Source organism: Xyrauchen texanus, chromosome 5, assembly GCF_025860055.1.
Source record: "Xyrauchen texanus isolate HMW12.3.18 chromosome 5, RBS_HiC_50CHRs, whole genome shotgun sequence".
NCBI classification, from domain to species: Eukaryota; Metazoa; Chordata; class Actinopteri; order Cypriniformes; family Catostomidae; genus Xyrauchen; species Xyrauchen texanus.
The window spans coordinates 48,184,137-48,200,827 of record NC_068280.1 but is presented as its reverse complement, the minus strand read 5'-3'; the positions used below and the strand labels follow the sequence as shown (position 1 = coordinate 48,200,827).

At 38.5% G+C, this 16,691-nt stretch overlaps 1 protein-coding gene across 3 annotated transcripts in view; it reads right to left on the bottom strand.

Moving 5' to 3' along the window:
- Positions 1-132: 132 nt before the first annotated feature.
- Positions 133-16,691, bottom strand: part of fn1b (fibronectin 1b) — a 35,828-nt gene continuing 19,269 nt past the window's right edge. The window contains exons 24-46 of one of the 3 annotated variants that reach the window (XM_052126379.1): positions 16,498-16,689; positions 14,742-15,020; positions 13,785-13,970; positions 13,543-13,632; positions 12,614-12,880; positions 10,923-11,039; positions 9,451-9,621; positions 9,174-9,329; positions 8,881-8,991; positions 7,054-7,350; positions 6,443-6,630; positions 6,212-6,299; positions 5,815-5,997; positions 5,526-5,615; positions 5,156-5,344; positions 4,954-5,043; positions 2,800-2,927; positions 2,555-2,693; positions 2,301-2,465; positions 1,899-2,024; positions 1,712-1,818; positions 1,504-1,593; positions 133-1,082 (exon numbers count right to left, since the gene is read on the bottom strand). In XM_052126379.1, the coding sequence (XP_051982339.1) occupies positions 999-1,082; positions 1,504-1,593; positions 1,712-1,818; positions 1,899-2,024; positions 2,301-2,465; positions 2,555-2,693; positions 2,800-2,927; positions 4,954-5,043; positions 5,156-5,344; positions 5,526-5,615; positions 5,815-5,997; positions 6,212-6,299; positions 6,443-6,630; positions 7,054-7,350; positions 8,881-8,991; positions 9,174-9,329; positions 9,451-9,621; positions 10,923-11,039; positions 12,614-12,880; positions 13,543-13,632; positions 13,785-13,970; positions 14,742-15,020; positions 16,498-16,689 (3,533 nt within the window). In that variant the 3' untranslated portion in view covers positions 133-998. Of the gene's footprint in view, positions 1,083-1,503; positions 1,594-1,711; positions 1,819-1,898; positions 2,025-2,300; positions 2,466-2,554; positions 2,694-2,799; positions 3,282-4,953; positions 5,044-5,155; positions 5,345-5,525; positions 5,616-5,814; positions 5,998-6,211; positions 6,300-6,442; positions 6,631-7,053; positions 7,351-8,880; positions 8,992-9,173; positions 9,330-9,450; positions 9,622-10,922; positions 11,040-12,613; positions 12,881-13,542; positions 13,633-13,784; positions 13,971-14,741; positions 15,021-16,497; positions 16,690-16,691 lie in introns of all 3 variants that reach the window. The other 2 variants (XM_052126377.1, XM_052126378.1) reach the window with 2 other exon arrangements.

The window sequence follows — 16,691 nt, the reverse complement described above, 5'->3', positions numbered from 1 at the left end:
TGTTGGTAGCTGCTACTCAAAAATCAATATATGTGATGTGGAATTTTTGTAATACTACACATTTCCTGATACATTCCAGTGTGGTGTTGATTTTTGTGTCTGGCAAGCATTATGAAATAAACACAGATCAAGTTTCTCAAAGGTTCATCGCCATTTATTTGTTTATTGACATGTTTTTGCAAGGTTTAATTTTCATCTAAAATATGCTGGGTGAAATGTATAAATACAATTGCTGAGTTTTTGTAAAATATCAAAAGATGGAATTTAACAGTAGAACGATGACCGTCAAATGCGACAAATAACATTCTATACAAACTTAATACTGAATGTAGGGGATAAAAACTGTTAATTGATTACTAAAAATCATTTACAATAAAAAGTCAATCTAAAAACAGTGCTGACACTTACTAAAACATGAGCAATATTAAAAAACAAAAAAAAAAGTTGAAATAAGCCTTAATTGTTGGTATCACAATGTACCCCAGTGGTGCTCTAATGTTTTTACAATACAGTGCTTAATTTGTTACTTTGTCTTACATGTGCCTTGCCCATATATCAATTAATATGATGATAAACTAGGTTTTTTTTCTTCGTCAAATTAAAGTAGTTTGATGAACTTCAAATTTGTTTTATAGAAAATTGGGAAAAGGGGCACTTTACCTTTTTATACTTTTAAGACTTAAGAGATTGCAATGGGAATATAGAAATATTTGTGTTTTTCTTATTTTTAAACTGACGTCTAAACCACAAAAGCAGACAAATAAAAAAAATAGAAGCCAATCAAATGCCTCCAAACGAGCCAATCAAAAACTGAATTAATACAGCTGTTGCTATGAAATCAGGACAGGCACGGTGTTTGGCTGTAAAGCAGCAGTTGAACAGAGATGTGCTAACAAATGGGGGCTTTTAAGGCAGTATGTGATTGGAGCGGTCTCATTCATAATCACATCTCGTATAGGAAAAGAGGGCAGAATGTCATGGTGTGGTTTGAAGAACGTTCACTCTAGGTTTTCTCTTTTGTGATTGGTCACAGCATCTGCAAGAAGGCCTGGTCGAAGACATTCAATGGGGCATTGAATGTTCTGCAAGAGTGAAGGGATATAAATGTTATTTAGAGAAAATTTCAGCTTTCTTGATAGAAATATGTATTTTCATACATTCAAATATGAATTGACAACCATGCATATGTCATAGCACATTTCACTTTAATGCAATGGTTCTCATCTAGTGTAGCTTTAGGACCCAGATTTTGCATCAGACTCAAGATACAACCAACAGTTTCTCAATTTTTGAAAGCTAGTGTTTATTTTGATGTCCTAACTATCCATGATTCTATGGTTAGTTACATTTTATTGTTTATTTAGTTACATTTTAAAGACTACAGATCATTATCTTACAGATTTAAACATTGGCTTATCAACATACTGAAACAAATTCACGTAATCAGAGTTTTTGTTTTTATATTCATTTGAAATAGTAGACCGATTGAAGGCAGATACTCACCACACTGTGACCGGTGTTTAATCGGACTGGTTTGACCAAATCGGCGTCAATCTCGGCACCGGGTCTCCTGCAGTTCTCGCAGCGCCAACCCTGAGGAGCAACCATACACACTGAATTTCACCAGACTCCAGCATATGAAGTTGAAACATCTCTGAGCTCTCATATTTTGTAATATTTCAAGCTATGCTGTTAAGTTCATAGTTCCCACCTGCTGTCCACCATAACATGTGCAAGTGCATATGGCCCCTAGGTATTCCTTCTGCCACTGGTTTCCAACTTGGTACATCTTTCCATCATCGTAACATATGGACTCATCTGTACAGAAACGCAAGTACTTTAATTCCAGGAACTGAAGAAACTGGGCTGTCTAATGTGTGTTAAGAGGTAGGACTTACGTGGTTCACACTTGAACTCTCCTTTGCCATTGCCCAGACAAGTGCAGCTCATCATGTGACCATTTTCTGCCCGTCTATCCCACTTTTCACCAATGCGGTAGTTGTTTCCATTATCGTGACACCATTCTGTATAAAAAGAGTCATTTAGTGTGGATAGACCATTACAATTATGGAAAATTACTCCTGATCATCTTCAGCATGGCTGATCAACTATTTTCCAAAGTTAAGCTCCAACCCTAAACAAAAACACCAGAACAAGCTGACCAAAGTCTTCGGAATTACTTGAAAATTACAGGCAGGTATGTTGGAACAGGGTTGAAACCAACCTCACAAATTCACAAAGCCTGATCTACAGAATAAAATCCTGCCTCCATTTGACCTCCGGGCTTGAAAGCTACTCACTTGAAGAGTCACATCTGAAATGTCCACTGCCCAGGCCAAGACATCTGCACCATAGTTTGAAGCCAGTATCAGACATACGCTCCCATTCCTGTCCAACGTCATGGTGAGTGGCCGTAAATGTGTCGTAGCATGAGTCTTTGTTGGATGGAAGGTCCCCTGGAACGACTTGTTTTGGAGAGAACATCAAGGCATCAGAGTCATTGCAGTATTGTGTACTTCTGAATTCTAACAATTAAACTAGACCCTTTCTTTACCTGTGTTTCCAACAGTGACAACTTCTTCCAAGACTTTGTGTTTGAGGGCTCCTTTCAGGGCCTCTACGATGACATTATAAGAAGCACCCGAGGTAAGACCAATCAGGGTGGCACTTGTAGATGTTCCTGGGAGACGCAACTGCAAAACAAGAAAGGGTGAAATTAAAAGGTAAGGTGGTGAAGCAATTCCGTATGGTATCATCCAAGTCCTCAAGATTCCTCTTACACCCTTCCCTGATCCTCACCTGGAACATTTTCTCTTCCTCATGGGTAATGGGCTGACACGATACCAGGTAGCCAGAACTCTGGTGGTAGGGCTGCCATGAGACGGTGGTCTGGGTCTGGGCCTCTTGCGGTCTTCCTGACTTGTCCTCTAGAAAACCAAAAGGATTGTCGTCGCCAGGTTTCTCACTCACCTGAACAACCTTAGGCACACGACCCCCATCCGTTCCCGGCTTGGGGACAAATACTAGGGTCTCCCCCACTTGAGGCACATAAGGCTGGGGTCTGGGTTTGTTAGGTTTAGAGCCTGATGGCCGATTGTGAGGCTCGTAACCACTGTTGGGTTGATTTGGCTGATTATTGTATTCTGTGTACTCCACATGCTGTCCGTGCTCATCGTCATGCCCAGTGGAACCCACTACATGAACACTGTTGTCAGCATCAGGTACATCCAGCTTGCCTGGGCCACCATGGCGGGGCGGGCTGGGCAGACTGGAAGGCAGCTCTGGGCGGGAGAAAGGTGTTAATAGCAAAGCGGCAGCCATAATAGCATCTTCCAGCCAGCAAGGGCAGTTAAAATGCAGTCAAGGAATGACAGTACTTGATGTTGTCACTTTAAAAGGCACTTTCTCAGCTGATGTCCTTCTTTTAAATATTCGATTACGATTTTGTCGTATATACTTGGAGACAAATGAAGACTATAGCTCAACTAGGCAAACCTGGTGCATTTTCAACCGAAATTACATTTGTTTAAATGAGCCCTAATATGTGTTTACCAGGAGTGATGAGTTTAATGCAAAGAGGAATTTGACGATATATTTGATTATTATGAGTGATAAATGCCCCCTCCATTTCTAAACCAACGCCTCTCTACTAATTTGCTCTCAGCGCCTATCCACGCATATCCACCTTGGATGAAGCCGTCGTTTAGCACAAGCAAGTAAGTTCTCAGCGCCCCTGGCATATTTTGAATGCCCCCATTGAAAACCCCTGGACAAATCATAATTCTACTCCATACTATGGAATTCTAGGTCATTGTGTGCTTCCAACTTTGGGGAGGGCCCTTTTCTATTCCAGCATTACAATGCCCCTGTGCACAAAGCAAGGAACATAAACATAAATGGTGTGGAAGAACTTGACTGGCCAACAGATCGGAACCCCTCTGAACATCTTTGGGGTGAATTGGAACACCAACTGTGAGCCACGCCCCATTGCCCAACATCAGTGCCTTAACTCACTGATGCGCTACTGTCTGAATGAGAGCATATCCCTGTTACTATGTTACAATGGTTTTGTAGAAAGTCTTCCCAGAAGATTAGAAGCTGTTTTTGCAGCAAAGGGAAAGTAGATAAATACATTTCAAACTTTTGTCCGCATAGTGTGGCTGTATATTAAAACTTATATGTTCTGATTGGCTGCGAATTTGTCAAATCGAACAGCATTTTGGCTTGGATGGAAAAATGATTTGTCGCTAGAAATTTGTCAGTCACGCTTGGTTAGAACAGTGTGTAATGCTCAAGTTTCAGCCCAACTATTAAGGCTAGGGTATACTACTTTTTTCCACATGCCAGTCGATATTTGAGATTCCGCAGAATTAATACTTTTCTGAAAGTCAGAAAAATTGGCCAGCCCTTTAAAATTTGATCAAAGGCTTTTGATCATTGTTGTCCAATGAGCAGCCGCTTGCCTTTAAATAATTAAATAAGGTAGTGATGAGCTAGCAGCCCAGCTGGCTTGTTGGATCCGTTAGGCAGCATCAAATGCAAATTACCTCCATTTTGCATTTTAGTTCTGAATATATTCCTAATAATTCAGTTGATTCAATTGAATATTATATTTCAATTGACATTCAAAAAGCTAAGCACTTACCTTTACTGTAATACTTACAACTAAGTAAAAATATGACTTCCGTTGTCATATAATACTATCCGTTACTAGCGAAATGCAAGCCAGAGCAATATCAAAGCTTCAAGTCTGATGATTAAATCCATCATTGGCTTATCAATCTAGTTCTGTGCTATATACAATTAAATTGCTAATGCAGTAGGCAACAGTAATGCTTGCGACCCAAACCCACTTTTACCAGTTTTTACCATACAGAAACAAAACATGGAGTACACTTTGTCTCAAATGTACTTTATGCATAAATGTGTTCATCTGTGTGAGCAAACACTTACGAGTTTTTGCAGAGCCAACCAGTGGTGTACTCCTCTGGTTATTTATCAGGGCAGTGATCTTTATGATGTATTCAGTGCCTGGTTTCAAACCTGTAAATGCATTTTCACAATAGGGTTAGATTGTGTATTACGTATGTACTAACATCTATATACAGTATCCCACAATTTGATATAATGTGATGTAATGCAATCTGGGTTTTACCAGTGATGGTGGCGTAGTTCTGGCCAGCTTGGGGACGTGGTATAAGTTCACGAGGTGAGCCACCGGATTCCTCATAAGTGACGAAATATCCTGTGATGTGTGTGGTAGGGGGTTGCCAAGTGAAGGAAATGGAATTGGGAGTAAGAGAGGTGAACTGGAGGTTGGTTGGTGACGAAACAACTGGCCGAGCTGTGACAATATAACACAAAAATAAAATGATAGTCATAATCAGCGTCATAATGCGCAATGTAATCAGTCTAGCTTTGAGACTTCAAGCATTTGCATTAATACTCCTGATTATTTTCCCCACATGGTCACATTTACTTTGTTACTCGTCCTATGAAGAAGTTATCTTGTTACTTTTTTATACCTGTGGTTACAGTCAGTGTGAATGGATGGCTTCGACTGTTTCCATTCAGCGTGTACATGTTGACGACATACAGGACGCCTGGCTGCAAACCTGAGGCATGGGACACAATTCAGTTATCATGAAATATATTCTATCCAGAAATAACATGCTACAAGAATGTTTGTGTTAATACCATGGTATTCATTCGATTCAATTGTGAAGTACCATGGGGTTTAACATCTAATACCAAAGTTCTGCCACAGCACCTTGTACATTCCTGTATGTTCTTTGTTTATTTGCAGTGGCTTACCAGAGACTGTGAATGAACTCTGGTCGATGGGAATAGTTTTTCTGAATGTAGGTGAACCGTCTTTTTTGGGAGTTGCTTCAATAAGGACACCCGTCATTGGCTCGTTATTGACAACACGCCATGTGAGAGTGAAAGAGGTATCTTTCACATCAGAGATACGAACTCTGCGAGGTGGAGTGATATCTGTGAAGATAATGAGATTATAGTTTCCATTTAACACTGGATAATGATGCAAAAAATCAATAATCCATAAAGACATTACTTTAAAAAAGAAGCAAATCTGGGTGATTATCTTTTTAATCATCATGAAGGTGATTAGCCAAGCCAGGTTTTTGGTTTTGTTGACATTTTAGGTATTTTATCTCATCTGGTGGCATCTTATAGGAAGCCCACTTACTGTTAGCAGTGGTGCATTCTCCAGTAAGAGGAGGACTGCTGTCTGAACCTCTCTGTGCATAAACATGAACTTCATAAACTGTGGCCACCTGAAAGCAAATAACAAGATTAGGCCTGAGAAACCAATGTAAAAAATTCTACATTATATTAAAAGTCCTAACTTGTCAACTTCAGTTATGACTAATAATTTAATTGTAAGTGTAAAGTGCAAGAAACCAGACTGTGATATTACCATGAGCCCGCTCACGGCGACTTGTGATGAGTCTGGTGCAATATTTATCTCTTTGGCTGTGGCATACTGATTCTTCGGGGTGACCACCACACGGTAGCCAGAGAGCCTGGTATTTGGTGCCCTCCATGACACAATAAAGGAGGACGGACTGATGTCAGAGAACTGAATATTGGTGGGGGAAGGAACAGCTGGGAAAGGTGAAGTTTGGAGTCAGTTGATAGGTTTGGATCAATGTGTTTATAACGTCAACAATCAGAAAAGATTCCCCATACCACCCAACATTCCAATATAACACACTATCGCTAGTAAACAAGTTGAATGGATATTTTAAGCTTCTAAAAGGATGCAATAGCACCATAAAAGTATCAAAAATGTCTGTTTTGTGAACATTGTTCTTTTGAGTTGGAAGTTTTTGGTTGTTCATATTCAAAAAAACAATCTGAACGACTTGTCCCCAATTTTGAATCGATAACCTCAGTCCCATTCATTGGTTTTGCATAGAAAAAATGACCAGTACAATGGAACACAATGAGGGTGAGTAAATTACAGAATTTAGGTCTGTTTAGGTGAACTAATGCCTTAATTTGAATTCCAAATCAACGATGTCCTACCAGTGGACTGTGTATCCTCACGCGTGGTGTACTGAGAGCCTTCAAGCGCTTTGATCGCAGTACGTCCTTTCATTGGAATGACTTTTACAGTGTACTGTGTTCCTGGGCGCAGATCTCGGAGAACCACACTGTTATCACGACCATGCAGGGCTGATTGGTACTCCCTCTCGCCTTCCTCTGGACTAGAGTACAGAACCCTATAGGAGGTCACTGGTGCACGTGGGGAATCCCATTTCACCAGCATGGAGGTGGTGTCCACATCTGAGAAGGTAAGGTCTCTTGGTTGTTGCATAGATGCTAGAGAGTTGGAAGGGAAGGTTTAGAGGTGGTTAGGCACAGTGGCTAAAGCCTAGCAATATTATCCAGATGGTAGCTAGTTCGAGTCCCTCAAAGCACAGTTTCTAAATCATGGTCCAGGAGAACCCCAGCACTTCACATTTTGGATGTCTCCTTTATCTGACTCAACCACTTCAGATCTTGTCCTGAGCAAGACAGGGGGACTGTCCCTACACTAAGTCCACTGTAAGTTGTTTGAAAGCATCTGCATTGTGAATAATTAATAAATAGCTAATGGATTGTTGACAGATAAGTAGGGAAAATCATTAAATATTGATATATCGAATATTAATCTGCATGTTATTTTTCTTTATATTTTTGAGGCATCAATATATTCAAATTAGCCGACATTTAAATTAGAAGCTTAATTTGTGTGCTTTCCAATTCACTCAGTTGGCCTCTGTTTAACAGTCTGGCGTAGTTGCGTTGGGAGACCACAAGAGGGTGATATAACACCTACTGAAGCCTGTCGCGGTCAGGAAAGGTATCATACACACAGGACGAACTGAAACGGCGCAGCAGATGGAAGTCTGAAGTTACGAAGGTTTTAGTATTTCTTCATGAATGAACAGTTACATTGATGAGTTTTCAGGTTAGAGTAAGAAACCGGTGTATATGCGTAAAATGAACGTTTAGAAATGGCAAGTTTTTTTATGCAATTTCTCCATATGTAGCCTTAAATAATTATTTTCATTCAAGTAGCCAAACCACAAAACAACATACTTGTGAAAATACATTGTGTAGGCTATTTGAAAGATACATATAAACAATATATCATCAAGCGATGGCTAGAGATAATGATTTGGGTCAAATTTAATGGAAAAATATGCGAGTTGCGCTGAGTGTTGCCGGTGTGTGCTTTTGTAGAAAATAATTGTTTTGAATTTTAGGATGTGCCATATCATCCACCAAATATGTCTGGTGTGCAGCCCCCTTTAATTTACCCTGACTCTCACACTTTACTGACTGATTATTTTTATTTTTTTACTTTACACAGTCACGAGAGTCTGAAGGGCTCTTCTCTGTTTTTGTAATTTTGAATTTTAATTTTCAGTAATAGCTTTAACTGTTTCACATTTTTTAAGATTAACATTTTTTAACTACTCAAGCCAACATTTATTTTATCAAGAATTGTATTATCTTTTATATTATCGTATACTTTATTCTCTTTTATTTAATTTGTTTAATGCCTCCAGACAGTTCCACCCCTAAAAAATATCAAAATGAATAAAAGAGGTGTATTCAAGTAATAGTTTTGTGTGAATATTATTTTGCTAAGTTAATAGACTTAAAAAATGTGCGTCATATCATTGACCCTAATAAGTCAAAAACTAACAAATGGAATCAAATAAAAATCAGCCAATTTTTTGGACCTGAACCATGATTTCGACCATCGATTTAAAAGCTTCTCTTTAACACATTTGTCCATAAAAGCAAAACTAAACCAAACAGCATTCAAGGTATCTCAGGTATGATATAAAAGCCACTTACCTATAGCTTCCTGCACCACTGGGGTGTTCTCTCCATCTCGGTGGAGCGCGATCACATTTATTTGGTACTCCACTGTGGGCACTAGGCCACGGATGGTCATTTCCGTACGCTCTTAAAATGACAAACAGAATTAATATTATATAACAACAGAACCAAGTTCAAGTCTAGAACCAATTACTCCAAGTCAGCTTTAAGGTCTCAATAAAGAAATATAATGGTGGCTGAATAACATCTGCCATGAGTAAGAATATAAAAAAAAATAGCAAATGGGTAAACAGCAAGAGATGTCTCACCAGGGCCCACCACCTCAGAGAATGTGGGACCTTGTCCATCCTTTGGTGTCCCTGTTACTCTATACCCTGTTATGGGGCCATTAGCTGGGCTCCAGCGGACGGTCATGGCGTTGTCTTGAATATCTGTAGCATCCAAGTGTGTAGGGGATGGTACAGCTGAGAATGGAGGAAAGGATAAAGAGTGATGAAACTTACTAAGGACTAACCACAGTAATACCACAGTATTAGTTAGAGTTCGACTAACTCAGAATAATATCCTATGATATTCTGTACTCACTGCCACCTGTCCTGTGCGTGACTATGACTGGTATGCTGGAGGCGGGGCTGTCTCCTCTTCCTGTCACGGCGTACAGTGTGATGGTATACTCTGTGTTTGGCTGCAGACCCTGAATGGTGGCAGTAGACTGTGTTCCTGGAACAGTAAACTCTCTGGGAGAATCTCTTTCACCTGTGAAGCAGTAAATAGGTATATCAGCATTTCTAACTTCAAGAGATCTTCAAGAACAATAGTAACTGCCTACACTTAATCTGGTTTATGCAATTCAATTACAAAAATTCATTAAATTACATTGGAATTTAAACTGTTACATTTTTTGCCAGTGTTAGGTAGTAATGGACTACATAATCGGCAATAATTATGCACATTTGAACATTTTATTTGATCAGATTAGTTACTTAATGGATTACATTTTGATTACATTCTCCATGGATTTAGGGACAAACAAATAGCAAACTGCTGTTTGGTTTCACGATTACCAATACTGAATGAAATGTGTCAATTTGTACTTAATATTAGATTTTCATTAAATATGGTGTAGGGAAAAAACTGCAATACTGATTACAATTTTAGCTGTGTCATTTGTACAGTACCATATAATGTTACATCTTATATAACCTTTCTTAAAGGGACAGTTCACCCAAACATGAAAATTCTCTCATCATTAACTCATCCTCATTCCATCCCAGATGTGGATGACTTTCTTTCTTCTGCAGAACACAAAGATTTTTAGAAGAATATCTCAGCTCTGTAGGCCCATACAATACAAGTGAATAGTGACCAGAACTTTAAAGCTCCAAAAAGCATATAAAGTCAGCATAAAAGTAATCCATACGACACCATTGGTTTATTCCACATCTACAGAAACGATATGATAGGTGTGGGGGAGAAACAGATAAATATTTAAGTCCTTTTTTACTATAAATCTCCACTTTCATTTTCTAAATGTGAAAGGGAAAGTGGAGATTTATAATAAAAAAAACAATTAAATATTAGTCTGTTTCTCACTCACACCTATCATATAACTTCTGAAGATATGGATTTCAACGATTGGAGTCTTATGGTCTTTAATGCTGCCTTTATGTGATTTTTGGGGCTTCACAGTTCTGGTCACCATTCACTTGCATTGTATTGAACTGCAGAGCTGAAATATTCTTTTAAAAATCTTTGCTTGTGTTCTGCAGAACTGTTAGTTCATTATTAATAGAACAAGGAGTAACTGTGTGTAGTCTAAGGAATAGCTTCCTTTTTTTTGTTCAAAATAGTTCAATGTAAAATGTTATTCTTGCAGATCAAATGTAATCAGATCAGATGATTTAAAAATGTAATCCAAAAGATTATGGTACTGATTACAATGTTAGGTGCATAATTTGTAAACCTTACCATATCAGTACGCAAGTACAAGTTCATGCAACATGTAATAGTAATACTCCTAAGAATGTTACAAAAACACTTTAAACAATCTGTCGTACCTGTTTCACCATGTGTGATCTTGTAGTAGCGTACAGTGACCGCAGGGGCGTCCCAAGAGATAGTAATGCTGGAGGGAGTGGAAGATGTCACTGTCAGATCAGTGGGGGCATCAGACACTACAGGGAAAAACAAGAGTCGCATCATTCTACTACAAGTATTGCAAACCATGTCTAAACAATTCCTCTTTCAGAAATAGAAAAATAAAATACTAAATTATAACTAATTGATGGAGACTATTTACTACTTTGGTACCACTTAACATTAAGTAATTTTTTTTTATTTGTCAATTTTTAATACCGCTTATTAATCTTGGTTAATGTTAATTTCATGAAAATAAAATTGTTAGATCATGTCAGTTTGTAATGCAAAAATTTTTATATTAAGCAAGATTAAGTAGTGCTGTAAAAGTAGTTAACTGGCTTTAACTAATACAATCTTGTTGTCAAGTGTTACTACTATTTTTAATATTAGACAATAGAAAAAAAAACTAAACGTATGACGTGCACTATCACAATTAGTCACAAAAAGTCCCAATGGGCTGCTTTTTATTTATTAAATAGTAATATAGCTCAATCATGCCCTTTTAACTTTTAAACCCTCACGCTTTTATTTTGACATTCTGAACTCTCCAGGACGTCCTGTATGTGTCTGTTTGTAGGCAAGTTCACAGTAGTTTAATTAGCTCCTTATTCATATTCTGGTACAATGCACCTCCAGTGCCATTCTAAATGCATATTATAAATGAACCAAACTATTGAGTATCTACATCTATTGTAGATCTACAGATGTTGTTTGAGAGTAGCGCTCAAATATTGCGCACCGCGTGAAGGCTAAAAATAGCCGTGAGAGTGTGTGTGTGTAAACAGAGCAGTGCCATTCACTGATGCGCTGGAGCTGCGCGTGCATTTTATATATTTACTTATTAAACACCGCCTTTTGTGATTCACAGAGCTATCGATCTGTCTAAAAGCGTCAGTATTGGAGCCGATACCGATCCAGGAATCGAACTGATGCATCCATAGACACTGAAGTTTCGATAGCTGCTACATTATTTATTATTTACAACTGTTTTGTCAGACCAGCAGGGCAGCCAGGTAACTCCTCCCCTTCCACTATGTACGGCAAGCCATGTGCACCAAGTGCATGAAGTGTCCAACATTCCACGGTTGAAAAAATGCATTATCCGGGTACTTAAAGTACACTTATTTTTACTGCGTTTCCAGTGTTAACATTACTCGCACAACTTACACTACAAAATGTTGTAGAATAGTGCAGAAGTGTGGGGTTGGGACACACCGTGAGACTTTACTATTTACTCACGTGTCAACAAATGATAAACTGTATGTCCGCAACCAAACTTTTAGCGCACATTTGACATTTTAACTACAAATGTAATTTTGCTTTGCATTGTTTGCATTGAAAGCATTGTTCATGTATTGTCTTGATCCTTCATAAATAATACTATATATTCTAAACGTTTTTGAAATTTTGTACAAAGATTCAATGCTTGTGGTGTAACACAGTAGATCATGTCTCTTTAAAAATAATGTATTATTAAGCTCTGAACCATTAAACCTCTACCATAACAATAAATACTAAAATGTTTCGAATTATGAGATTTGAAAACGCATAGTTTATCTGTGAAAACTGAGTGAAAATAAAGTGTTGGAATATTTTCTTAAATTCTCACCAGTCGCTTGGGTTCCAGTGAGTGGTAGACTCTCCTCATTGCTGCTGACAGCGTAAATATAGACAGTGTATTCGGTCTCGGGAGCGAGGTTTACCAGGGTGAAGTAATTTCTTGTCGGGGGAAGCCTCTCTTCTTTAGCGCGCCCTCCACTGGTCGGCTGATAGCGCAGGCGGTAGCCGGTAATGACGGCACGAGGGGCCATCCAGTGTACGGTAAATGAGTTGGTGGAAACATCGGAAAAGTCCATATTTGTGGGGGAGTCTAGGGCTGTGTGGACAAAATCGAGTGCAAAAAAACAAGGGACAAAATCAGATGTTGTCAATGTATGGGATGAATTGCGGAAAGATTCGTACATTTCTACTTTTGTGTTTTTATCTTTAATCCTCCTTGATAATGCAACTTGGGTTAGTCCTTCTTGATCAAGTTTTGCTGATGGAATAGGGTGGGGGGGGGTGTCAAAAGTTTAATGGGGGGCACAAGTAAATCTAGTCTACTCTCCTGGCCGTGGAGGTTTGGAATGAGATAAGGGTGAGAAAACAATCACATAATATTTTTTTTTATTAAACTATTCTTTTAAAGTTAAAGTGTGTGATTTTGCACCACTAGCAACATTAAATGACTATGCAAAATTAATCACAAATGTTTCTGAAACCCCATCTTCCATTGGTTGCCAGGCTCCGCCACAAACTCACGTCATTGGTCAACGTAAATGTGTTACGACTAGACAGACTGCTCAAACATATAGAGGAATGTTTTGATAGTGCCACAGTGTTACATTTTTAGATGAAATCAACCTAAAATGGCTTATAGTTGACTGCATATTAAGCTGAGATATGAGAGGATTTGAACATGTATAAAAACACCTCAGCTTTAAGCTCTCTGGTCACAATAAAAAAATAAAACAACATTTCTTCTTTCCAAATACTTACTTGTTTTCTGAGTCCCACTAATAGGTTGACTCTCTCTGTCTTCATAGACACACACCACGTTCACCTGATACTCTGTGTTTGGCAGTAAGCCTTAATGGGGAAAATCAGAGAAAGTTTGGACTGTAGGACACAAATGTTTCTATCTATATGGTTATTATTAGAGCTTTTTGGAATAGAATGCATTAGCGCATGCTAATGGCTGAAATAATGAACTTTGAATTAAGATATTGGTAAACTCTTACTCTGAAGGACAAAGCTGTTGGTTCCTCCCACATTGACTTCCTGAATATCGTCATCGTTGTTGAGGGGATTGTAACGGATGACAAAACGATTGAGTTCAGAGGGCTGGACGGAGGGAGCGGTCCACGACACACGCATGGTGTCTGAGCCCACCTCTGCAAAGTTCAGGTTCGTAGGGGCTGGAATGGCTAAACATAAGGATAGACAATTTATATAACAAAAACAGTCAGAATATCGAAAAATAGTGTGCATAAAAAGTCAAGAATTTAAAGAAATAGTTCACGCAAAATGAAACTTCTGTCATAATTTACTCCAAACTAGGGGTTGCAAACTAGTTGACCGGTTGACTAAAACTAACGTTGTCAACACCATCAGCCTGAAGTCGACTAATCGCTCACCAGATGATTTATAAAACACATCTGTAGGAAATACAGCAGGTGTAAAGTGGTGGTTTGGAGGTGAAATGACATCACGACTAGTCAAATTAGACTCTACTAATTCATCTTAGGAAGGCACTTGACACCTAAAAACTCATGAACTCATGAACACGCAAAGGATGTCAAGATTGACACTAAAGTGAGAAACTTTCCACTGCCATTGTATTGAAAAGATGGGCCACGATTTTCATCAAAGCATCTCCTTTTCGCATAAGAAAAAAGTCATACCGATTCAGAACATCGTGAGAATTAGTATATAGCAACAGAATTCTTACATTTGGTTGAACTATTCCTTTAAACAGCATTCCCCAAGAATGCAAATGCAAAGATATTCCCAGAAATGCATCAAAGGATTGATTCGATGAGGCTTGATGAGTTTGAGGTAAATGGCTAACAGATATGGCTAGCAAGACTAATAAAATTAAGCCCTTGTTCGTGAAGTTTTTTGGGTTGGTTGGTTTTTTTCATCCTTTTACAAACACTCTCCTAAATGTAACGCAAGTCCTCTGTGGGATAATTCACCAGTGTGCGTTTGCTGTGTGATCACTGTCGGTTTGCTCTCCGCCTCATCTGTAACGGTGGCCACACTGATGTCATAATTGATGCCTGGCTCCAGTCCCCGAATGGTATAATAGCTGGTGGATGAGTCCACCATGTCCTCAAGTATTGGAATACTCTGGCCGGCCGTAACAACCACAATATGGTATCCGGTAACTGCTGGGTAATTTAGCGGAGTCCATCTAATTCCGATTGTGGTATCCGTGAAATCGACAAAGTGGAGATCACCCACCTTGGGCACATCTTTAAATGGTTTACAAAGTTGCATTCATGGGGAAAAGAAAGAGAAGACAAGACACACAAAAGCAATGATAATTACCAATTAAGACATGCGGTAAATTTTAATGGCATCAACAGACAATATGCTGATTAATTATCAGGTTACATGCAAACAATTATGAAAATGAACAGGGTTTGGATGAATGATATTAGTAATACTAAAAATTTTTTTTGCCACAATTGTCAAATGCAAATTGTTCTGAATTACACAAATATATTCATGATGCAAAAATCGATTAAACAAAAAACCAAGGGATTCAAATTTTTCTTAAAGGGATAGTCTCTCTCTCTCTCTCTCTCTCTCTCTCTCTCTCTCTCTCTCTCTCTCTCTCTCTCTCTCTCTCTCTCTCTCTCTCTCTCTCTACATATATATATATATATATATACACAGTATATACAGTATGTATATTCTATATACTGTATATATACATTTAGTTTTTTTTATTCTAGTTCCTTTGGTGTTCTTTAAGAAAACATGCATGCAATTGATGTATTGCCATTAGTCAGTGTTCACAGTCGCACTGTAGCCAGAGCTCAAAGGTTAGTATGACTAGCGATAAAAATGGACAAAGCATGGTGGTCTGGGATCCAAACATGCAGGAAATGAAGTAATGTCTGGCCTTTGGTGTTGCTGTTTCTTTTAAGTGCTTGTTTGTTATTTCTGTTGCCTTTTAATTCACAATGGCAAAGTTACTATTTGTATATCAGGAAGCTGTTTCTGTAACAGCTTTAATACCTGATACTATATATAACTTTGATGATCGGTTTGCTAGCTGGGTGACATTTAATTGTCCAGAAAAGCAGGAAACAAAGGAATGTTTTAAACAGCAAAGCCCATAAAAACCTTGTGTTTTAATGGATAGTATTGCAAGAGGAAGCTGGCGCAAAGCCTAGGACTATTCAAAAGAACTGAATGATAAGCAGAGAGCAAATGTTTGAGATTTTCCATGATAAAGCTGAAAAAACAAGACTTGTTGGCCCGACATGTTGGCTTGACTGTTGATATTCCAGAAGCATACATTTAATCAACAGACCTTTATGTGAGTCAGATACAATAAGCTTGCTAGCACGCCAACATTTAGCCCTTAAAAGAAAAGATTCTTGGTTCAGGAAAGTCAGAGTCAGAGTTCAGAGTTCAGAGTTGTTGAAATTGACAGAGGTGGTTAAAGAATTTGATGTTGATAGATTAACATGGCTTTTCTGTTGAAGCTGGTTGACCATGTTTAGATCTTGCTAGTTAAGCTAGTTAAGCATCCTAGTGGGGACACAGACTTCCAGTGCTGGTCACCAGCATAAAAAACACAACATATGCTAGTAACAAGTATTTTCAAACAACTACTTAATATCTTCAATTGGTGTCTTGATCCTTCATTGCATGGCTTCACTTACCTGAATAACCATTAACGTTTCACTACCATGTTGGCCATAGTAGGGATCTTACCTTGTGTAACAGTGGTCGATACTGGCTCGCTTTCCAAGTGGTTTTTGACAGTGTAGACGCTGACATTGTATTCAATGCCTGGACTCAGTTTCTCAAGGGTACAAGATGTTTCCTCTCCCCGAACAAACTCCTCTAGAGTGTTTCCATGCTGCCCATTGGTTGGTGTGCATGTCACTCTGTAGCCAGTGATGTCT